General features: G+C 33.1%; 2 protein-coding genes across 2 annotated transcripts; one reads left to right on the forward strand and one right to left on the reverse strand.

Moving 5' to 3' along the window:
* Positions 1-895: 895 nt before the first annotated feature.
* LOC128197346 (uncharacterized mitochondrial protein AtMg00810-like) lies at positions 896-2,653 on the reverse strand. Its single transcript, XM_052878791.1, has one exon. The coding sequence runs from the start codon at positions 2,366-2,368 to the stop codon at positions 1,037-1,039; it is 1,332 nt and encodes a 443-aa protein (XP_052734751.1). The 5' UTR covers positions 2,369-2,653; the 3' UTR covers positions 896-1,036.
* Positions 2,654-18,855: 16,202 nt separating this feature from the next.
* On the forward strand, positions 18,856-24,728 carry LOC108341426 (nuclear transcription factor Y subunit B-1). Its single transcript, XM_017579113.1, has 2 exons — positions 18,856-18,910; positions 24,103-24,728. The coding sequence occupies exons 1-2, from the start codon at positions 18,856-18,858 to the stop codon at positions 24,726-24,728; spliced, it is 681 nt and encodes a 226-aa protein (XP_017434602.1).
* Positions 24,729-25,428: the final 700 nt, after the last annotated feature.

Consider the following 25,428-nt stretch of genomic DNA (forward strand, 5'->3'; position numbering starts at 1 on the left):
ATAATTGTTTAAGTATTTATGATGGAGGACAATGATGGTGCAAAACGTCTTCTTGATTATCTAGTGGTTGAGTTTAGTTCTTATAGATATAATTATTACTATGGTTATTTTATTATGGATAATTGTATTAGTATTATATCTATAAGTGCACTAGTACAAAAATAGCGTATAACGTCACGCGTTCAACGTCCAATAATAGAAAAGCCAACGTTAACCATGATCGGTGGCATTGTTGTAAATAAATTAATTCGCTCCATGTCGGTTGGATTTTACAATCGTCGTTTTAGAGGAAATAACGTCAAACGTACAACGAGTACGACGTAAAACATTAACCTTAGTAATCACATAACGTCATCTAAGGAAACAACTGACGTCCAATACAAAATAAATAAATACTTAATATTGATTTACTTAATATGACTACAACCGTAAGAAAAGATTGACGTTGCATATTACAGCCAACAGTTATTTTTTTATTTTTCTTTTAAATCAACCCATAAAACGTCGAACAAATATTGGCTTCGACGTTTTCTTATTTAGTCCCTTTTTTATTATTTTTTCCTTTTCTTTTAAACCAACCACAAAACGTCGAATTATTTCATGCATTCGACGTTTTATTTGCCAAAAATTATGTTGTAAATTGTTCTTTTAAACCAACAGATAAAACATCCTTCTACTGGTGGCCTAGATGTTTTATTAAGCAGTTGAATCCGAAGGGTCATCGCATATTACATCGCATTATGTGGAGATAGGACGTGATGGGCTCGCAACAGTTATCCTTTTTTATATAAATACAGTTTCGGAGCCTTGGATAACCTCTACACCTCCATTTATAAAATTTCTCGTAAGAACTCCTTCAATATTGGACGTGTATCTCTTCGTTTTTGGAGGAAATCATCCGTACTTTGCATATTCATTGATAAGGAATATATACAAATTGTAACCTATAATTTAGGTTGTCATTATAACTGACCAGCTATAATTGAGGCTAACCTTTACTCAAAATAATAACAAATTATTTTATAACAGATCATATCTAACACACCCCCGCAGTCGAAGCGGAAGGTTTACAAACGCTTAGACTGGCCCGAAAATCATCAAAGAGTATGCGCGGAAGGCCTTTGGTGAAGATATCAGCAATTTGATAGCGGGACGGAACATGAAGGACACAGACTTCGCCACGCGCAACTTTTTCACGTACAAAGTGAATGTCCATTTCAATGTGTTTTGTGCGTTGATGCTGAATTGGATTACCTGATAGATAAATGGCACTCATATTGTCACAATACACCATTGTAGCTTTGTGAATTGGGCAATGAAGCTCAAGAAGGAGGTTTCGAATCCAACAAGATTCAAAAACAACATTAGCAACTCCTCGGTATTCGGCCTCGGCACTAGAGCGGGATAATGTAGGTTGTCGTTTGGATGACCATGAAATCAAATTATCACCGAAGAAAATACAATATCCAGAGGTAGATCGTCTAGTATCCGGACATTCACCCCAATCGGCATCTGTGTAGGAGAGGAGGTTGCCAATGGTGGATTTATACAGATGCAGGCCAAAATCAATAGTACCTTGAATGTAACGTAAAATACGCTTGAGAGCATTCATGTGATTTTCCTTGGGATCATGCATATGTAGACATACTTGTTGCACCGCATAAGAGATGTCAGGCCTTGTAAGAGTAAGATATTGTAATGCACCTGTAAGACGTCTATACTTAGTAGGATCCTCATAGGGAATGTCATTAGAGGTACCAAGTTTGGGCTTTGTATCAACTGGTGTGGGACAAGTTTTATAATTAGTCATCCCCGCTCTTTCAAGAATTTCTTCCGCATACTTTTTCTGCGAGAGAAACATACCGGTTGCATTACGGGTAACTACAATCCCTAAAAAATAGCTCAGTGGACCAAGGTCCTTCATAGCGAACTCTGCACTTAATAATGACATAATTGAATTTCTAAGAGAGTCAGAGGAGGCTATTAGGATAATATCATCAACATACAACAGAATATATGCAATGTCAGATTCCTTATGATATATGAAAAGTGAGTGATCAGATTTACTATGATTGAAACCGATTGTGGCCACATGATCTGCAAAACGCTTGTACCAAGCACGAGGGGCTTGCTTTAGACCATAGAGTGATTTCTTTAACAAGCAAACATAATCAGGATGAGATGAATCTTTAAAACCCATGGGTTGATGCATATAAACTGCTTCATTGAGAGTACCATGTAAAAAGGCATTTTTGACGTCCAACTGATGAATGGGCCATGACTTTGATAAAGCAATGCTCAACACTGTGCGAATGGTCGCCGGCTTCACTACCGGGCTGAATGTTTGATACGACTGTCGCGCGGTCATACAAATTTGATACAAAAATTTATGCAGTATAATTACTAGGATGTGACTCCTAGGTCGTCTCTCAAGGACCAATATTGTGGTTCAGTTTTAGATTTTTAAACACGAATGGTGGGGGGTTTTGTGAATGTTTTTGGTTTTTATGCAGTAAAATGAAATTAAACTGAAAATTAACTTTAAAACAGTAAACGTGAAAACAGTGAAGTAAAATTCAAAACATTAAAACCAAACGGTAAAAGATATAAAATTAACGCGAGAACACTAAACGTTAATAAAAAAACGTAAAACGTTAAACACAAAAATAAAAACATCAATAAAAACAAACCATAAACATAAAACTAAAAACGGTAAAACTGTAATTAAAACAGTAAAACGAAATTTAAACAGTAAAAACGATTTTGCTACAGTAAAAACGAAAATACAGCAAGGTGAAACAGTAAAAAATAAATCTGGAACAGAAAACTAAAATACAGAAAATGAAAATACAGAAAAACGAAAATACAGTACATAGTAAATACAGAAAATAGTAGAATTAGAAAATAAATTACAGCAGTAAATTTTTACAACAAAAACAGTAAATCTGAAATAGAAAAACTGCAGTACCATAATTGAAAATACAGAAAACAAAAATACAGAAAACAGTCAAAACAGTAAAACAATAAATCAGTAAATTTTAGAAAATAAAATTATAACAGTAATTAATAATAGCAAAATAATAATTACAGAATTGTAGAATCTAAATAACAGTAATACAGAAACAGTAAAAACGGAATACAGAAATACAATAAAACAGTAAAATATGAAAAACAGTAAATTGTAAAATATGAAAACAGAAACAAAATTACAACAGTAAAATAAAGAGAATAAAATTATAGTAAATGATCAGCATGCAAAAATAAAGAAGAGTAGAAATTAAATTGTAGAAACAACAACTGAAATTAAAGTACCACATAATTTAATTTACAGCAGTAAAAAAAAATAGTAAAGCATAAATTAAATTTCAGAAACAGTAAATACATTGAATTAAAATTGTAGATAAGTTTATTACAACAAAATAAAAGGAAAAGTAAATTAGAAATTCAACATTACTAGACGAGTGCATCAACTTTGTGTACTGTGATTCTTCCAGCTCCTACACCGTTCCAGCCCCTACACCGTGAATTTTCAGCCCTCTCTCCACTGTCCAGCTGCTGCTGGACTTATCTCCCATGCAGCCCTTCACCGCCTCTCCTGGTAGAAGTCCTTGCTGCCTTTTATTGTTGGTCATGCATTATGTTGTTTGCTTATGTGCATTACATTCCAAAATAATTAATTGTGGCTTGTGGTCCCTCCAATGTGTGTCTGTATGCACCTCTTTTTCCTCATATAATTCCCAACTTCCGTGCACTACTCTTCCCCATCTCACCATACATCAATTAAAAGAAACAAAACATGGTGCTAGGCCGGCCCACTTCTTCATTATTAAGTTTTGTCTTTAGCAAATTTTCTTCATTCAATTCTTCCTTATGGACGTTCCAACAAGGAAATGGAGGGGCCTCCCATTTCTCTTCACTTGCTAATGAATAAAATAATCCCACAAAGGCTTATCTCCTTCCAGCATCATCACTGTGCTCACCAAATGAAAGAAGAACTCCACACCACCACCTTACTGCTACCATTCTCTCATTTCCGTTACAGCCTCTGGATGTTGGTGTAAGGCCGTGACATTTCCCTTCTTTAGCTGGATGGTCCTACTGCTGTATCTAATACCGCATGTGCCATCTCCTTGGTCTTCCGTGGAGCACCTCTTCTTCTCAAGCAAATGAGTGCAGCGTGTTATCTTCCCTTATGTACCTCTCTTCTGCTAAGCTGGAACGCCACTTCTTCTTTCCACTACTGCTGTTATTAGAAGCTAGAATGTGAAGCTGCTGTGCCACGTGAATCAGTTGGAAGCATGCAGCACAGCCTACTAAGATCAACGTGCTGCAGCGTTTTTTTCTGGCCAAGAACCAAGCTTCTCCCAAGCCTTGCTGGATTGCATGGACCGTGAGCTGCTGAATGTTCTTCCACTGTTGTCATCATCCGTGACCCATTCTGCACTTTGCTGGAGTTTGAAGGTTGGCCGTGAGCTCCTCTCCACATGCTTCTTGTGTTCTCTGCGTGAATCCAAACCTGTAACAGCTGTTGGTTGGAAACCCTTTGACAGGTGTTGCTGGAAGGTGATGAGCTGCTGCCCAAGTGAAGGCTTGCTGCTGGATGGAAACTGAGAGTCCTCTTGAAGCCAAACCCGTGTGCATCTTGTATTATTTGGTTACAGCACTTTTACTTTGCTGAATGTAACCCTTTTCCAATAAATGAAGCACCCTTTCCAAAGAGTAAAATGACCATAATGTCCTCATTCTTTGTACACACTTTTTAATGGAGAGTCTTTAATTATTTGGCAACCTTCCAAATGTCCAAAATTATTATCCAATAATTCCTTACAAATAATAATGCAAATAATTAGCCTCAAATAATTCAAATTAATTAAAATAAGAATTTCTGGACAAATTAAACACAATTAAGAAAAATAGGATAATACTGAACATTAAAACACAATTCCTTGATTAAATCTGGTACAATAAGCTAAGTGAAGTCAATAAAATATTGACACATCAATGTTTCATCACAATCTACTCCTTTCTTTTGTGACCTGCCATCACCTACAAGACGGGCTTTATGCCTCTCAAAAGAACCATCAGAGTTGTGTTTATGTCGAAAAATCCACATAGACCGAATTACATTCACATCAAGAGGTCGGGGTACCAACTCCCATGTCTTATTTTTAATTAGAGCATTGTATTCATCAGTCATGGCATTTTTCCAATTTAAGTCATGAAGAGCACTCACCGGATTTTTAGGTAAAGGGGAAATAGAGGTGGTGGTGGAAGTACTCAAATTATGGGCATATTTGGGGTTTGGTTTAACTATGGCATGTTGACTACGAGTGGTCATTTGGTGAGGCCTGGGATTGGGTACTAGGGGCTGATGGCTAGTGGTCAGAGAAGAAAGAGGAGTATTTGGTGAGGCTAAGATTTGAATGGTGGGAGCGGGTGGGGTTGGTTGAGGAGAAGGTGGTCGAGAGTCTTGGCCTGGATGTGTGGTGGGGTTTGTAACAGGGAGAGTGGGCCATAGGTGATGAGTTAAATGTGGAGAGGTGTCTTCACCTAAATGGTCATACACACTTGGGGATGGATCATGGATTTTTGAGAAAGGAAATTGTGTCTCATCAAAAATTACATGACGGGAAATAATAATTTTTCCACTCGAAAGATCATAGCACTTGTAACCTCTATGATGTGATGGGTAGCCAAGAAAAGCACATGGGGTTGACCTTGCTTGCAACTTATGAATTGTAGTGGCTGGAAAGAGTGGGTAGCATAGACAACCAAAGACACGAAGATGGGAATAGATGGGATCTTTTCGATAGAGGACTTGCGTTGGGGAACAATATCCGAGGACTTTGGTGGGAAGAATGTTTAGAAGATAAGTGGCCATTTGAAGAGCATGGTGCCAAAAAGAAGGTGGCATGGATGAGTGTACTAATAAGGTCCGCATAATGTTATTGATTGATTTAATTTGCCTTTCAGCTTTGCCATTTTGAGGAGAGGTGTGAGGACAGGAGAATCGAAATTGCATTCCACTTTGTTGGCATAATTTTTGAAATTGACTATTAGCAAATTCCTTGCCATTATCACATTGGAAATTCTCAAATTGTGTTTTAATTAGAGTTTTGAACGATTGAAAGAGGGGAAAAACTTGTGATTTTTTTAGAAATGGGAAAAGTCCACAAGAATTTGCTAAAGTCGTCAAGAAACAATACATAATATCGATGGCCAGAAGAGCTAGATAAAGGTGATGTCCAAATATCACTATGAATAATATCAAAAGGAAATTCAGTGAACGAACAAGACGCATTAAATGGCAATTTCACATGTTTACCAAGAGGACAAGAGGTGCAAAAATCATTACTGCCTTTATTATAATGGATAAAATTTTGACGACAAAGAGAACGGAGAATAGTAGGTCCTGGGTGGCCTAAGCGATTGTGCCACAAATTAGGAGACAAGACAGTTAAGGCTGAAGGAAATGTTGGGGAAGATATGGCCGGATTTTTGGAAGGGATGGGGTAGAGATCTCCGGAGCTGTTACACCTCATTAGATGGTTCCCCGTCTGCAAGTCCTTAACAGAAAATCCAAATGGATCAAACTCAACAGAAACCAAATTGTCAGTAGTAAATTTACGAACAGATATTAGGTTTTTAATGAGTTTTGGGGCATGCAACACATTTTTTAGGTTTAAAGGAGGGTGGGGTGGGGATAGTGTAGTGCTTCCATGACCATGAATAGGAATCAAATGACCATTACCAACAATAATATTATGATCTTTGCTTGAATAAAAATAAGATGAGAGTGTACCTTGGTCCGCCGTCATATGAGAGGTAGCACCAGTGTCCATATACCAGTTCTCATCTGGTTGAGATAGTGAAAGGCTATGTATGGCCGCATGAATATCTGTAGGTGTATAACCAACATTGGATGGTGCTACAGATGCATTGTATGCTTGTTGTGGTGGTCTTGATCCAAGAATACCAGCTTTGCGTTGAGGTCTAGGTTGCCATGAGGCTGTTGGATAAGGACAGGGAGGTTGGGCCCACCCTGCCCAAGGATTAAAGAAGGGATGCTGGTACGGTGGGTAGGTTTGGTATTGCTGTTGTTGTGGTGCACCGCCCTTTCCAGTGCCTGCAGCCCAGGCACCACCATGTCCGCCTTTGCCACCGCGGTTGTTTTTGCCTCTACCGCGGTTGTTTTTCTTGCCTCGATTAGAATTATTACGACCCTGTGATGAAGTGATGTTGCTGTTATGGTGTTGCGGCTATGAAGAGAAACCTTCATCCACGGTTAAGAAGGCAGTGGAACCAGATTCACGGGTTGCTCGCTCCTTAATTGTGGTATCTTCCATCTTTAAGCGAGAACATGTTGTGGCAAAATTGGGTGATTCATCTTTCTGTTGCATAACCGTGACAAAACTAGCATAGGCTTCGGTTAATCCAGCGAGCAAGCGGAGCACAAGACGTTGATCTGAAACAGGAGCCCCGACATTAGATAATTGGTCAGCAAGAGATTTGAGGTGGTTGCAATAGGCGGAGGTTGAGGAGAAATCAGTCAAGCACGTGTTTGTGAACTGAGTTTCAAGATACATCGCCCTAGAGTTTTTGTTATCTTGGAATAAATCAGCGACACGCTGCCAGGCTCTTTCAGCCGAATCATCAGCCACGAGGATCGATGTGAGAATATCAGGAGATATAGTCGCATAAATCCATTGAAGAACAACAGCATCAAGACGGTTCCATAGTGGGAGATCAGCGACCTTGGCTGTTTGATATGCTGTTATGGCTGCGGCATCCGTCGGTGGGATGATATGTTCAAGCACGGAATGAACTTTAGCTTGGACCTTAAATAAGGTTGCCCATGAGTGATATTGGCCGGTTTCCATGTCCAAGGTGATTGGAATAAGATGCTTCACGTTGGTGACAGCTAGGGCTAGGTTTTTAGGATTGGAGGAAGGTAACCTAATCTGATACCATGGAGGAAATCATTCGTACTTTGCATATTCATTGATAAGGAATATATACAAATTGTAACCTATAATTTAGGTTGTCATTATAACTGACAAGCTATAATTGAGGCTAACCTTTACTCAAAATAATAACAAATTATTTTATAACAGATCATATCTAACAGTTTTAACATAACATTTATCATGCCCTGCCAACAACATTTTCCCATATACATGGACGTTGAGTGGTGTCAGTATATGATGTGGATCTCTTCGTTTCAAACACAACATGTATCAATCCCAACCAACTGCATTTTCCCATATAATGTCGACGTCAGGCGGTGCCAATGAATGACGTGAATCTCTTCGGTTCTTACTAACAACATTTCTCATCATGTCCAGCCAACTGCATTTTCCCATATAACACGTCGATGTCGCAAAACCATTAGACGTTTTCAGGTTGGTTGAAAAGAAAATGAATAAAGTAATAAAAAAGCGTTTGCCCCTTTGGCTTAATAAAAAAGAAAATAATAATAAAATGGAGTTATCTTTTATTATTTTTTTCTTTTTTCTTTTAAACCAACATCTTATATGACTTACGTTTTATTTTTCCAGCAATTATATTCTTTTTATTTTTTCTTTTAATCCAACTTATAAAACGTCCTTGTACCGCTAACACATCGAACTCTTGGGGGCTTTGATGTGATGGGCACGGAGTACTTGGGAGCATTAGTGGCTCCCAATAGTTATTCTTTTTTTCTATAAATACAGTTCTGGAGCCTTCGATAACCTTTACACCTCTATTTATAAAATTTATCGTAACTACTCCTTCAAAGTACACGTCCATTTTCTTTAAATACAGCTTCGGATCCTTTGGAACTACCCATTTGAAAACCTACACTATAGAGCTTCCGTAACCAAATTCATGTTAACTTTTTTCTTTGGTTCTCCGTCAATTCCTCTACTAAACAAAGACATTTCTTTGTTAACGATGAAGGCATGGTGGAAAACCAGAGGAAAATGTTAACACTTATGAATTTAAAAAACATTCGTTGTTTTTCTGGTTTTTTTTATTTACTACTTGTGTTTTTTTTAATGTTGTTTCATGTTCATGTTTGACGCTATGTTTTGTAAAGGGGGATTTCTTTTTGAAATCCTCTATGATATAGGACGTCGAATAGAAATCGAATTCGACGACAACCTTTAACAGGGAACTTAAAAGTTAATAAACTTTAAGGTTTTAGAATGAATACTTTTAAAGATGACGTCGGTTATTGTCAAAATTCGACGTTCATGTCTTTATGCAGGCAAATAAAACGTCGAAGTCTCAACAATATTAGTCGTCATATAGTTTGATTAAAAGAAAAACAAATACATAGTGGCGCGGTGGTTTGAATAATTACCACCACAGAAGGTCATGTTGTCATGATATTGGACGTGTTTTTCTGAACTTATATTTAATCGGTAAATCTATCATGTATCAGTGTCAGAAATTAGATTTTTAAACCCTTCCTGTAAATCTCTAAATCTTGTTCTCAAATGGCTTCTTCATCTTCACGGCGTGGAAAGAAGGCTGCACAATTTGTAAGAAATGCTAGTCCAAATGGGTGGATCAGTGATGACGAAGAACGATACAAATTTGGATGTTATAGAAAACTCTTCCAGGTGGTTCCTCACAAATTCTTGGATCTGGAATTATTCAGAAGGGAAGGGTTTCTCTTTCAAGAATCGCTTACAGATGGGGGTCTTGCAAAATTTGTTCAAATGATCGGTGATTGCTACCCTGACCTAGTAGAAGTCTTCTACCACAATCTGAAGGTTGTCAATGGTGTTATATGGTCTCGGGTGAAAGGTGTCGATATTAAAAATGATGATGAAATATGGCTATCTTTTATTGGTCTCAAAGCAAAAGGCTTCATGTCTCATGAAAAAACTTCTGAACTCAACCAATGGACCCACAAGAAGAATATTTACAAGGAATTTCTTACATATCCAAAAAGGCTAAAGGTATACAAGTCGTATCTTCTTGGTGGTTTTAAAATGGAAGAAAAAATGTGTGCTTTTGTACTTTCTTGGGTAATACTACCTGGAAGAGGTAGATGTGATTGTCTAACTACTGAAGATTTATTTTTGGTTCATGCCATAAAAACCCGGATACCAATCAACTGGGTTGCTGTTATGAGTGATCACATGATTGAAATTGCAAGTCGTCGTGGACATAATCTGCCCTATGGTGTTTTTATCATCAGTGTATTGAAGCATCATCAAGTTGATCTTACTGGTGAAAAAAAAATTGGGTGCACCAAATCAAATGAAATAGGAAAAGCGACATTGAACTTTAATGGTCTAAAGAAAACAGAAGATGGTTGGGTGTTCAAGGATGTTGATGAAACTCCACATACTGAGTTTGAAAGATTTGTTGTAGATCAATTTCGAAGGCTTTCAACAAGAATTTCAAAAGTTAAAAAATGTGTGATCATGATTCACAAGAAATTAGATGAAGACAATGCTCTTAGAACTCCCTCAGCAAGTGAATCTAATGATGAAGACGACACAACAGAAGATGAGTCTATGGAGACATCTGACTCAAATTAGGAAGAAGAGTCCATTTTAGTTTATTTTTATGAAATTAATGTAATATTTTAATATATTTTAGTATATTTTTTTATTTTTGAACTGTATTTGAAATTTTAGTATATACTTTTTGTGGTTATATTTTCATATTTTTCCTATGTTTAGTGTTATTATGGATTTTTTTTTAAATCCTTGAATTTTTTTTACGTCGAACTCTCAAAAACGTCGACATTTTAAAACATAAAAATATAAGAAAAAAAGAATGTTACGTTGAATAGTGAAAAAGTTAACGTCAAAGATCAAGCTCATTTCTTTAAATACAATTACGAATCCTTGATATAGACCTCCACTTATAAAATTGTGGCATAACTTGTCACTCTGTTAACATTTTTTCTTTTTTTTCTTTTGTTTTCTCATAGCTCTTTCAAGGACACAAAAGTTTGGGTGATGCATGAAGGAGCTATAGAAAACAAAAGAAATAAGTTAACAGATTTGAATTTCGTGTCAAGTTTTTGAAAACTTACACCACATAACTTCCCTAACTTGTTACTCTGTTGACATTTTTTTCTTTGGTTTTCTCATATCTCTTTCAAGGTCACAAAAGTTTGGGTGATGCATGAAGGAGCTATAGAAATCCAAAGAAATAAGTTAACAGATTTGGCTTTCGTTTCAAGTAGTACAATTTGAAAACTTTTTCTTTTGGTTTTCCATTCATTCCCCCACTAAACAAAGACATTTCTTTGTTAACATTCAAGGAATGGTGGAAAACCAGAGGAAAATGTTAACGCTTGTGAATTTCAAAAACATTCAACATTTCTCTACATCGAACGATACGAGAGTTTGACGTCAAATGATCTTATTTTTAATTATCTTGAAGTTGTTTCCACTCTAAAAAATCAGATAGCTTTGAAATCTAATTGTACAAAACAACTCTAAGACAATTTAAAAAAAGAATCATACATTCCCAAATGATGAAGTTGAACAACTTTTTTATAAATTTATTTTAGTTCTCAAAATTGTTTCAGCATTAAATATATTGTGAACCATATTTCTTTTTTCTTAGCACTTCCCTTTCAGTAAGATAGATAACTTAATCATTTTTGTACTATAAAAAACATTTTGGTTACTTGAATTTCAAAGGCCACCTTCATATGAACTGAGGATGAATGCGGCACTTTGAAATTCAAGTCGGCAAATTTCAATTTAAAGAACAGACATGTTTCGAAATGTATGGAAAAGAAAATGCCAAGGAGATAAAAACATGAATCCTAATATGTTCAATAGGGAAATAGGAGACAAGGGGGTACGTGAAATGCAAGTTATATTTATAAATGAACCGATGACGTCAACTGGCTAAGAGATAGATGTACATTAAATCTTATATAATTATTTTAGATCTTAAATTGTTTCAGCATTAAACATATTGTGAACCATATTTCTTTTTCCTAAGCACTTCCCATTCAGTAAGATATCTTAACCATTTCTGTATTATAAAAAACATTTTGTTGACTTGAATTTGAAAGGGCACCTTCATATGAAATGACGATGAATGCGCCACTTTTCAAATTCAAGTTAGCAAATTGCAATTTGAAGAACAAAAATACTTCAAAATCTAAGGAAAAGAAAATACAAAGGAAATAAAAAAACATGAATCCTAATATGTTCAACAGGGAAATAGGAGGCAAGGGATTATAGATGAAACGATGACATCAAACTGGCTAAGAAATAGACATACATTATATCATGAAATAGCAGTTCATCGTGTAATTATGCTTAGTAACTACTATAGTACACCATCTCATATGAACGTCGAAACCTAGCCGAATTCGACGTTCAAACATCATTTAGTGAAAAATTAATAAATCTTTTTTGATTCAGATAAGAATTAATTGACGTCCAGCCCCCCAAAAATCGACGTAAAAAACATCATTGGTAACAGCACATCATTAATGCTCCCAACTACTCCAATTTCCATCACGTCGAAGCCCCACAGACTTGGACGTTCTATTGAATGATTAAAAAGAAAAAAGAATAAAAAGGACGCAACCTTTGGCTTATGGCTGAAGAAAAAACGTCGAAGCCCCAAAGACTTCGACGTAATATTACTGCCATTTCCACGAGGTAATTTGCACTGATTTGGTATGTTGAATGACAACTAGGGTCGAGGTGGATAAAAATACCAACCCAGCTATTGGATATGCATTTTTTCCAAGTTTTATGTTTTTCTATCATTTCTTTTTTCATACCATATCCATAATGTTTAAACTTCCTTTTTTTTCAACCCTTTTTATCTCACACAATAAAATAATAATATGTTTTCTTTTTTTATTTACATTTCATTTCATGTCTTATATTTATTAAATAAATTAGTTGGTATATTTATTGCATGGAAATAAAAAAAAATCTTTTATTTTCTTCCACAATCTTGTACAACTTTTTCGACAATCTTGTACAACTTTTTCAAACATGATGTTAAGGGAATCAAATCATTTAGTTGTGTTCAGTTGCAGGGAAAGGCGCGGATTGTGTACTTTTCAATCATCCGTAGAGTTCGACGTATCCTTTGTCTTTTTTGAAACTCTTTGTCTTCTAGCTGACAATTAGTACGTCGAAGCCCAACAGAATTTGACGTATCGTTTGTCATTTTTAAAAGTGAGAGGTTAAAAACTCTACTTTGTGAAAAACGTTTCAAGAATTCTATTCAGCCATGTCTTCTTCATCACATCATCAAGAAGAAAAGGGAAGGTTGCTCAGGTTACAAGAAACGCAAACCCATCTAGATGGATAAGTGATGAAGAGACCCGAGGAAAGTTTTTATTCTAGACCTACAATTGTTCAAGAAAGAAGGGTTCCTTTTTCAAGAATGGATTGCATATCAAGGGCTTATTATTTTTTCCAGATGAAAGGAGATTGTTATCCAAATTTGGTACAGGTTTTCTACACAAACATAAGGGTTCTAAATGGGGTCATTCACTCAAGGGTAAAAGGTGTTAACATTACTATTGACAATAATGTTTGGTCAAATATTGATGAACTGAAAGCTGAAGGTTTGGATTCTCATATCCGTGATTCTAACTCAAACATCTGGCTATCAAAGAGCGCTATATATAAACTGCTTAAGATATCCAGGAAGGTACAATAGGGATAAGTTGTACCTACATGATGGCTTAAACAAGGAGGAGAAAATTATTGCTTATGTCCTAGCTTGGCTACTGCTGCCTAGAAGATTTTTCGAGGATAGAATATCAACATAAGATGTATTTTTGTTGAATGCTATCAAGACTAGAATCCTAACCAACTGGGTTGTGGTACTAAAAGGCCACATGATCGGTGCAGGAGAAATTGCACACAAATTTCCATATGGAGTATTTATCAGCAAGGTGCTAGTACTCCAAGGAGTAGATGTATCAGAAGAAGAAAAACTTTTGTTCAAAAAGTCACAAGAAATTGGTATAAGAAGTTTGTTTTCTATTAGGCTGAAAAGGACTGTGAATGGATAGTTCTTCACAGATGAGCAAATTGCCTTCAATCAACAAACTGATTTTGAGAAATATGTTGTTAATGAATTTAGGAAGACGTTTGAAAGGGTTGAGAGAGTTGAAAAGACTCTTTTCAGACTGGAGAAGAAGGGAGATGTGCTAAACAAGAATGGCATTGGCTCGAAAACTGAAGATTCTGATGATGAGTCAACTGATGAAGATTCAATGGAATCATCTTGATAAGAATAGGGACTACTTTTCAAAGTTTTTTTTTTATTTTGTAATCATGGCTATTAAGCCACCTCTCGTTTTATGTACTGCTTTCGGTATAATATAAATGAAATGAAATGAAGATTTACTTTTGTAAACGATCTGTGAATTGTGAATGTTGATTGTATTGTATGTGGACTAACCGTCAATCTAGTTGAGAAGAGAAGATTATGCAGTTCTGATATTGATCAAAAACTGATCACTGGTTTAAAAGTGCAAATTTCAGTACACTTCTAACTTGAATCGATTAAGGAAGAAGTAAACAGAAAAAATTTCATGTCTGATTTTAAAGAAAAAACTTTAAAAGTGCAAATTTCAGTACAACACTGAGTTTAAAGAAAAAAGAATCATAAGAGCACCACCTTTTGCTACTGGTGGAAGAAGAAAACGTCGAAGCCCCATCGAATACGACATTCTATTAATGTTATGGTAAGAGCACATCATTAATGCTCCCAAGTACTTCAATTCCCTTCACGTCCTAGCCCACAGACTTCGACGTTCTATGGGAGGGGAAAAAGGAAAAGATCAAAAAGTGCGCTACTTTTTGATACTGGCGGAAGAAGAAAACGTCGAAGTCCCATAGACTTCGATGTTTTATTAATGCTCTCGTACACCATTAATGCAGTTTAAAAGAAAAAAGAAAAAAGAATTAAAAAGGTAGAAACTTTTGGCTTCCAATAGTAGGTCTAAGCCCCTTCAAATTCGACGCAACCTTTGCAATTTAAAAGAAAAAGAATAAAAGGAAGGTGCGCTATAAAACGTCGAATGGTTTGGGACTTCGTCGTTTTATTTAAATAGAACGTCGAATTTAAACTGTATTTGTAAGGACCGTGTCCTTTATGCTTTTATTATTTTATTTTTTATTTTATTAGGAGTGGAGGACAATTAGTGTTGTAGCGTTTTGGTTGTATTGAGAAATTAGGAAGAGCAGCAACAGGTTTGCTCTCCGTGATTTCTCTCATTTTGGCACCATTCAAACGCGTAGGAGAATAAATTTGGGGAAGAGGTTCTGCACTGGGGAGGTTTTGCTGCTTTATTTTAGTGAAGAACGTGAAATTCAAAGTTGTTGGAGAGGAAAGAAGCTTAGTTCTGCAAGTCTTGGAGGAGATTGAAAGGTGTTCGGTACTACATCTGGAGGAGTGCAAGGCTTGCTGGGAGAGAAGAAGTAAAGAGCTTTGGAGTTGGAAGGAAATCCAGACACTTGTATTTCTAGGTTCAAGATTCACAAAGGAAGTCTTCAAGAGGTAAGGGGAGCTAGATATTTTGTTTGATTGATTGTATATGCTTTGTATAATGCAAATCTGGGTAAAATCTACGAAGAAAGGGTTGAATTTGATGTTTCTGGAAATCTGCAATTCTGCAGAAATTCTGCAAAACCGTTCGTCCAATTTGGTTTCAAATTGGACGTTCGTCCCAAAATGGCTTAGCCAATTTTTGAACGTTCGGTTATTTTGCTGAACGTTCGTCCAAATAGACAAATTTCTGAACGTTCGTCCAAAATATTCGAGCGTTCGTCTTAGGGGACGTTCGTCCAAGTTATTTCGTTCGAGTGAACGTTCGGTATTTTCTGACCGTTCGTCCAACATAGCCAAAGTCTGAACGTCCGGTTTTTAATACGCTGAGCGTTCGGTTTTCAGTTGACGATCGTTCGCGTTCGTTTGAGATTAGCGTTCGTTCTACTTTTGAGTGAGCGTTCGTCCTGACTTCGCGTTCGTCCTGAGTTGGCGTTCGTCCTGCGTTCGGCGCGCGTTCGTCCAAGTTGTCACCCAATTTTGAGCGTTCGTTCTTCGTAGTTTGACGAGTGTTCGCGCTCGTCATGAGAAGCGTTCGGCCTGTTGAACGTTCGTTTAAATTGGAGTTCGGTCTCATACCGAACGTTCGTCCAAATAGTGCTCGGTCTCGAGCGTTCGTCCTTATAGTGCTCGGTATCACACTGAGCGTTCGTCCAATTTATGCTCGACCAAATAGTGGCCGGCCAAAGTAAACGAGCGTCCTGGCCGAACGAGCGTCCTCAGGCTGAACGAGCGTCCTGGTGTCGAGCGTCCTGGATGACGAGCGTCCTGGATGACGAGCGTCCTGGCTGTCGAGCGTCCTGGCTGTCGAGCGTCCTGGCTGAACGAACGTCCTCAGGCTGAGCGAGCGTCCCCGGCCTGGCTGAACGAGCGTCCTCCACTGTTGGACGAGCGTCCTCCACTGTTGGACGAGCGTCCTCCACTGTTGGACGAGCATCCTCCAATGTTGGACTTGTATTCTCGTAAGCGTTCTGTATTAATGATAGGTAGTTCGATTTCATTTATGTTCATTCCCAGATAGAAATTGTCCATAGTGAACGTTCGGTATTAATTTGATAGTCTTAAGTTCCAATCTTAAGCGTCCGATATTATTATGTGATTAGTAATTTATAGCGTTCATTCAAATAGGATCTAATCAAACGGTGTTCAGTGAATAACGTTTGGCAGATAGCGATCGTCCAGTAGCATTCGTCCAGTTGAGTTTGGTGAACAGTGCTCGTTCAAATGTATTCTACTTTTAGTATTGGATTCTAAGTTGGATGAAACTATGAGTATAAATGTTTGGAATATAGGATGTAATGTGATATGTGTGAATGCATGAGGTATGATAATTATTGTGATGTATGTATTCTATGACATTGATATGAGATCATGCATTTACTCATGATATGAGTATTGTGGGGAGGTTTTGTAATGGTATAATGTGAGTTGAGGAACGAGTATGGTATGAATCTCATGGAGAGATTCTGAAAAGTTATGTTGTTAGTGTATATGTTGATGTTGAGGGTCCCGTAGTTGGAGGTTATCCTGATACTCTAATAATTCATCCAGTCTCATGTAGAGAAGGATGAATTATGTGGTGAGAGGAGCAGGAGGTCCTGGTCTATGTGCCGGTGTTGGACATAGTGAGGGGACTAACCTTGTGAATGGTATGAAGTATCTTGGAAGTGTATTTGTAAGAAAAAAAAGTAGGAGTCATCACAAGTGCATAACCTTCCGTGACCGCTCATCAACGTATCATCCGGATGAATGTATAGTAAGAATTGTGGTATGATGGTATATGAGGATATCTGAGATAAATTTTATATGATGTTTATATCAAAGCATTTATGCATGTTTTATAATTTTTGTGTTGTATGTTAGCTAACCCTTATTTATTTGTGCATGTATCGAAAAAATCTTATTTTTGCGATGATCGTATAACGTTTTTGTTGTACGGGAGCAGATGAAGGATTGTCGCGTGATCTGGTGCGAATGAAGAAAGAGATGGAAGACCAAATTAGAAAGATTAAATGTTTTATATTTGTAGTTAAATTTGAGTTTAAAATATATGTATAGGGTTAAGTGTGAGGTTACGGGGTGTTACTGTAAATGTATTATTATAATATTTTTTTTGTTGAGTTTGAATTTGATAGGGTGAATTTTTGGGATGTTACAGTATTCAACGTGGAATCTTTTTTAGTGAATCCAACGTGTAAATTTATGTCTTCCCATATAACCCAAACGCCTTATTTTATTTTATTTTTCTTATTTTTCAAACTTATTATTTTTTTACTTTTGTTGGCCTTTTCTTCTTTTTCTTTTTTTTTTCAATAGGTACCAAACGACAAAACTTAATATTTATTTTGATTATGCATTTTTTTTCTTTTTCAATATAAAGATAGATATAAATCATATATAACAAGTTCTTAGATTTAACAAAAGTAAATAAACTAAACAAAAAAGAGAAATTCCTTCATCATTCAGTTTGTTCTCACAAAATGTGTTAAAATAACATTAGTTGAGTCATCACTTGCATTTAACCATTCTCCCAATGGTAAAAAAGGAAACAAATTTTATGATCTTAGAGAAAAAAAAAGCTATTTCCAAAGCATTATAGAACAAGAAAAAATATTCTAATTATAAAATACATGTAAATATAATAAATGGTAAGTTTTTTAAAGTAATAAATAGTGAAGTTATTAAGCTATTTTTTTGTCTTTCAATAATTAAAATTTTTCAGTATTCCTTTAAATGCGTCAAATTAGTCAAAACTTAATTCTATAAAAAAGAAAAATCCCAACACTTTAAATCAGTCAAATTCATCCATCAAAAACAAAAAAACTTTTTTTTCTTAGATGAGCATTAAATATAAAATTTAATTTAATTAGGAATACGTGTAGAACTTTACAAATTTAGACAAGGCAAAACTTGGTATGTCAATTAATCTTTATTTTGCAATACTAATCGAGAAACAAAGTAAGAAATTAATTAATTACTTTTTATGAATATATAAGAACAATAAAAGCCTACGAAGAAGTAAACACGAAAATTGTCTAATTTGTTTACTCAGGTAATAAATTCGACCAAAAAAATATTAGGGTGAAAATAAATTTAGCACTATTTATATTGCATTAATCATAAAAACCCTACAAGGTAACTCTTAATACAACCAAATGATGTGTTTCTGATAACTATGCACTTATAAATATTCAGTAGTTGAACTTCCATTGTGTCAGATTGAAGCATTCAACCTCAAAATCTGACCCCTTTTTTTGTAGTTTTTAAGGAAGAAAAAGTTTAGTGTTTTCAAAGGCTATGGAGCATGAAGCTTCCTTCTTTCACATTGATCAACATGTCAAATCAACTTCTGGTAAGTTCTCAACACAAGTTCTTATTACAAATAAATTTTAGTTTTTTTCTTCTTTTTTTTTTTTGTATCTATGTTTGCAACCTTATGAGATGCCATTCTAATATTTCTTTTTCTTTTTTCCATCAAAATTCATATAGTTTTGTTATCATATATTTCTACTATTGATGTGCATAGTTTTTGTATACCAAGGGATTGGCTTGTTGAAGTTAAGGAAATAATCATATAATTCCTTTTTCTTCTTCTAATGATCTATTTTCATGTTCATTAAATGCATGTATTTGCATATTTTCAGTTTATGTAAGAGTTTGAGTCCATGATCATTAAAATTTTATTGGTTTGGTTTGTGGGTATGAAATATTATTTAAGAAAATAAAAGTAAAATTTTATTCTTGAGATATGTGTACTTGTTGATTTAAACTAAACTAGTTTATTTTTTTGGAAGGAGTATGTTAACATGTTATTCTTTTGATTATCTAAAACACAAAAAATAGAACTTGTTAAAATACATTTAAAAAAAACGAGTTCATTCACGTTAAAAATAATGGTTATTCAGATTTATCTTTTCAATCTTAGTTGTTTAAATTAAAATCAAGTATAATAACAAAGAGGTTTTTCAATTTTAAATTTTTCTTTTTAGTTTTAGGTGTTTGATAAAACGAATTATTATATATATGATTGTGAGGAATATAAGAGATGTGAGAAAAAGAAATGGTTGATGAGATTTTGAGTAATGAAATTATACTACTTTTATAAAATATCATGTAATTATTGGACAACTTTTAAATATATTTCTGACAAGTGTTTGACATTCAGAGGATTCAAACAAATATTAGATATTTATTCAACTTTATTTGAATATGTTTAAAAAGAATAAACAACTTTTATTTTTTACTAAACATTATTTCCTAACATTGTTATCCTAATAAAGTAAGAAGAAATTAAAAACAAAATAGCTTATACTATAAACTTAGGCTTTTAATACTTTTTATGATGCTTATTTTCATAAGACTTAACCAATTATTTTAATTATTATGAGACATATATGTTTTAAATTTTATTTGAGGTTATTAAGAAACTTTAAGAGTATGATAATTAATATGCTATGTATGATTTAATGGTTAAATTTGTAAAAAGTATTTAAGAAAATAAACCTTTTGTTCTTGAAGTAAACTTATGTTAATATATGCTCTTTATTTTGTTTATTTTTAAAGAGTATTCTAATATTGTATAATTTCGTATTATCTAAAACACATAAAAAATATAATTTATTAAAATGTATTTATTTTTTAAAGAAAACAAATGAGTGTAAATTAAAAATAATAGTTATGGAGATTTTTCTTTGATGTTTTCAAATGAAAACAACTATGTAATAAAGAGATTTTCCAATTTTTTTTTTAATCTTTGATGTTTAATAAAAAATTATTATATGTAATTATTTGTGATTGTGAAGAACAAAAGATGAGTTATGAGAGAAGAAAATGGTTGATGAAAATTTATGTATTATATCATTATTCTACAATTTTTAAATAGGCTTCTGACACATGTCTGACATTTACAGGATTCAGATAAATATTACACATGTATATTTAATCTTATATGAATATGTTTGAAGTGAATAAATAAACTCTTATTTTTTACTAAACAATTTTTAAACATTGTTATATTAATAAAGTAAGAAGAAATTAAAACATTAAATTCATACTATAAACTTAAGCTTTTAATATTTTTATGATGCTTATTTTCATAAGACTTAACTAATTATTTTAATTATTATGAGATATATGTTTTAAATTTTATTGTGATGATATCAAAGAAATTTAAGAACATGATTATTAAGATGTTATCATATGATTTAGTATTTCATGAAAAAAATTATTTAAGAAACTAAATCCTATTTTTTTTCTTGAAGTATACTTATGTTAATACATGCTGTTTGTTATTTTTTTTAAAAAGAGTAGTCTAAAATGTTGCAATTTTGGATTATCTAAAACACATAAAAAATATATGCATGACTTGTTAAAATATCTAATTTTTAAAGAAAACACACAAGTTAAATTAAAAACAATAGTTATGGAGATTTGTCTTCTGATATTACTTGTTCAAATAAAAACAACTATGATAAAAAAGAGGTTTTTCATTTTAAATTTATTTTAATATTAGATGTTTAATAAAACAAATTATTATATAATTATTTGTGATTGTGAGGAATAGAAGATGAGACCCGGTAGAGGGAAATTGTTGATAAAATTTTGAGGATGTAAAACTATTACTTCTATAATTTATCATGTCATATTATATATATATATATATATATATATATATATATATATATATATATATATATATATATATATATATATTGACAATATTGTAGAATTTTGTTACACTTTTTTTAAACACATGTTTCATAGTTTTATATACTCATTATTTTAATTATATTTTGTTATTGTAGAATAGTGTATTATTTTTTTCAACATTTTAAAAGACCCTTTTGACACATGTTTGATAGTTTTATATATTCGTATTATTATTATTATTATTAAACAGTGTATTGTTTGTTGGACACTCTTTTAACACGTTTTTCTATACTTGTTTAATATTTTTATTATAGAATAGTGTGTAATACTTTTTTAATACAAGTTTAATATAGTTTAACATTCTAAAGCATTGTCATTATATATATTAGACTTTTTTCTAAACTAATTTGAACTTGAGTAAAGAAAGGAAGTCTAATTGTTATTTTTAACTAGATTTTCTTATACATTATTATCCTACCAAAAATAAGAAGAAACTTACACACACAAAAAAAAAACAACTCTTTTTATAAATTTTGTTATATCTTGACACTTTTATGGTGTTTTTTTTACAAGCATCATCAACCAATTTTTAATTATTATTAATATATTTCTTAAATTTTATTGTGAGTGTCTTATTGTAGAGTGTCTTATTGTAGAGAAAAATGTAAAAATTAAAAAAAAATGTTTTTACAGTGTGAATTATATAGATTTTTTAGTTTCATTTGAGATTTGTATCATGTTAATTATATATATATATATATATATATATATATATATATATATATATATATATATATATATATATATATATATATATATTACTCATGTTACCATGTGAATATTAATTATATTTCGGTTTCAGTGATATATTAGTGTCAATGTTGATTCGTTAAGAAAGAATACAAACTATAAAAAGTAAAAAACGTGAGATTGATACTAATAATTGTAAAATGTTTTATATCATATATTTTTTCAATATATAACTATGTCTTATTAATTATGAATTGTTACACCATTTTTCACTTATTTGAGTTAAATGGCCCTTTAAATACTACATTATCATATAGTACTAATAATTGTATAGAATTTCTAATTTCCTATTCCATATCCTACATTTTATTTTTATACTTTTGTGTTGAAACTATAGGGATTGTGTGATAAGCATGTACAATGTCTCGTATTATTTAGTTTTAACATATATGTATACTTATATTTTTATTTATGTTACCTTGATTATTGCAAATTTTGTTATTGAAGTGATAATGATAAATGTATATTTAGGATATAGTTATTTAAATAATTAATGTTTGCATTGGTCAATTTCTAACTTGAAGAATTGGTTTAACTATATGTAATGGTCTATACACAAAGTAATTTAAAATCAAGTGGGACATTTTTGCCAAACTAAATTCATAATTATTCTAGTCAAAATCGGTTTAAATGGTCATGTCATGGTTGTGTTATTTTATTTTAAAATTTCAGTTTAAATAAAGTTCTAATTCAACTATAGTACTTGTTTTTTTATGTGTTCATCTAATGTCATAGTTAGGGATGACAATGGGTTGGGTCGGGTACGGATAGTGTCTATCCGCAATCCGATCCGTCGGATAAAATCGTACCCATTATCCGTCGGGTACCCATTTAAAAACTACTCGCGGGTATTTTAAAACATGCGGGTACCCGCGGATACCCGCAAAAAAAAATATTTAATACATTTTAAAAATAAAATTTAAATAAAAATACAAAATATATATATATATATATATATATAATATAAATTAAATTAAATGTAAATTAAAATTTAATTTTAATTAAATTTAAACTAATAAAATATAATTTTATTTTATATTTAATTAAATTTAATTAAAAAATATATAAATTATTTTTTTTTAATTTTTTGCGGGTAACAGATACTCGCGGGGCGGGTAGTATACTACCCGTACTCGACCCGTTTAAAAGCGGGTATTAAAATACTCACTACCCGTTACCCGCGGATAGTAAATATCCGCGAATAGTTACTACCCGCCACGGATTTTACTCGCAGATACCCGTGCCCCGCGGGTAAAATTGTCATCCCTAATCATAATTGTACCACATAAACTATTGAGTTTGTTTCTCATGAAGGATGGAACTTTTTTTTCATTTTTCTTCTTCTTATTATTCTATTTATAAACTATTTTGGCTTTTGCACTTGAAATATGATTTCAATGTGTAATTGACTTTTGGGGAAGACTTTTTATTTCAATTTTATGGTATAATAAGTAATATTTTGTAATTAATTTATACAAATAGTAAAAATTTGATCTCTCAAACTAATTGCACCCTTTTTTATTTGCTCACTACATAAAACTAATCTAAGAGATATGTTGAATTGCTGGTAAGAAAAATTGTCAAAAAGCATAATCCTTAATTTTTTTTTATAATAATATTGAAAGTTTCATATGAATAAAAGATAAAACTATTTAGAGTAATGCAAATCTCATAAGTTGATCTTGTGAGGTTGAGTTATATTTATAATATTATAATTATTAATTAAAATCTATCGTAATAAAATTTGTTGTTTGTTGAATCCATCGATTCATCTGTTATTGGATTATTATCAAACAATCCATTAATGTTTAATCCTAAGTTTAAGATTTATATAAGGATGTGTTTTGAAAGTCTATGCATATGAATGCAAACTTTACATATAACTATCCTGTATAGTTGAATTAAAACTTAAAGTTTAAATTACTATTTCAAAATTCTAATTCTACACATATTTATTAACTAGTTGTTTAATAAATTAGATTCATTTTCTTAAGTTTTATTCTAAAATTGTAATTTTTAGTTTGCACCTCCAAATAAATCTAATTGAAGTTTTGAATTATGTAATTATCTTTTTTATTGGTTCAGGTTTAACAGTGCCTATGCAGCAAGAAAACAACTATGCGAACACAGAAACTGCAGCAGATGGAGTTGAAATCCCTAATTTGATTGGGAGAGATAAGAGCAAGATGCCAATTACAAATGTGACAAAAATCATGAGAAAATTTCTTCCAAACACTGCAAAAGTCTCTGATGGAGCCAAAGAGATGATTCAACTAAGTGCTACAAACTACATAACCCATGTAACAAGAAAAGCCAAGGAGAAGTGTCAGAGTGAGTACAGAAAGATTATGAATGCAGATGACTTGTTATGGGCCATTGAAAATGTGGGCTTTGATGAATACATTGGGCCTCTCAGTACTTTTCTCCAACGTTGTCGTCACTTTGAAGGAGCTAGTGCTAATGGGCCTGCTTTTGGGCCTACTTTTGGGCCTGACCTTAACCCTCTGGAAATGCCCCACCCTCCTCTACCACCTCCGCCACCACCTCCGCCACCCCCGGTGGTTTGTTCATCTGGGTTAGACTTTTCCATGCAGCAAAACACAATATTTGACCCAAATGATGTGAGCGGATACCTAGATGGTGTTGGTTGCTCAAACAATGCTTTTATCAACTTTGATCCTTTTTCTCTCTTCCAACAGGATCAGCTCTGAGATGAAAATGATCACAAAGAATAAGTCGTTTGTTTAAAATCAAAGGCAATATGGTTGAATTGTCATTCCCATTGTTCAATTAGGGATAGAACTATGAATGTTTATTATGAGAAAACTAAAGTTTCAAGCTTTATTTCTTGAATCTCCAGTTCAAGGTGACATATACATTATAGGCCCATTTTGGATCAAATGATTTTAGATTGAGTATATATATTTGAGCTGCATTAACATGCTGTATACATATATATTTTGTTTACTTTAATGATGATGAATCTCAAATTTATAACGGCTATGTATGAAGTAGCTTGCATTAACATGCTGTACTTTGATGAATTGGTGGGTCAGAAAACAGAGTGACTCACATGGGCATCAAATTTCAATGATTTCACCTAGGAAAGTGTTGGATTTTGCTCCTGTCACTTCACACGTTTATAAGATTTTCAATCCCTCCTTTGACCACCACCTGTTTGTTGAAAAATAAAGGTTTCGAGAAATGTAAACCCTAAAGTCTCATTTTTTTTATCAATCTCATTCATACCATGCTTAAATATTTCACTCATGAAAAATTATATTACAAAAAATAACATTTAATCTTTCAGATTATACCCCATTATTAAACCAGTTTCTGAAGTTAAGAAAAATTAAATAAATTTACGAAACCTTTAAGATTTCATTTAACTATACCATCAAAATTAATAAT

The sequence above is a fragment of the Vigna angularis genome, chromosome 6 (assembly GCF_016808095.1).
Source record: "Vigna angularis cultivar LongXiaoDou No.4 chromosome 6, ASM1680809v1, whole genome shotgun sequence".
NCBI classification, from domain to species: Eukaryota; Viridiplantae; Streptophyta; class Magnoliopsida; order Fabales; family Fabaceae; genus Vigna; species Vigna angularis.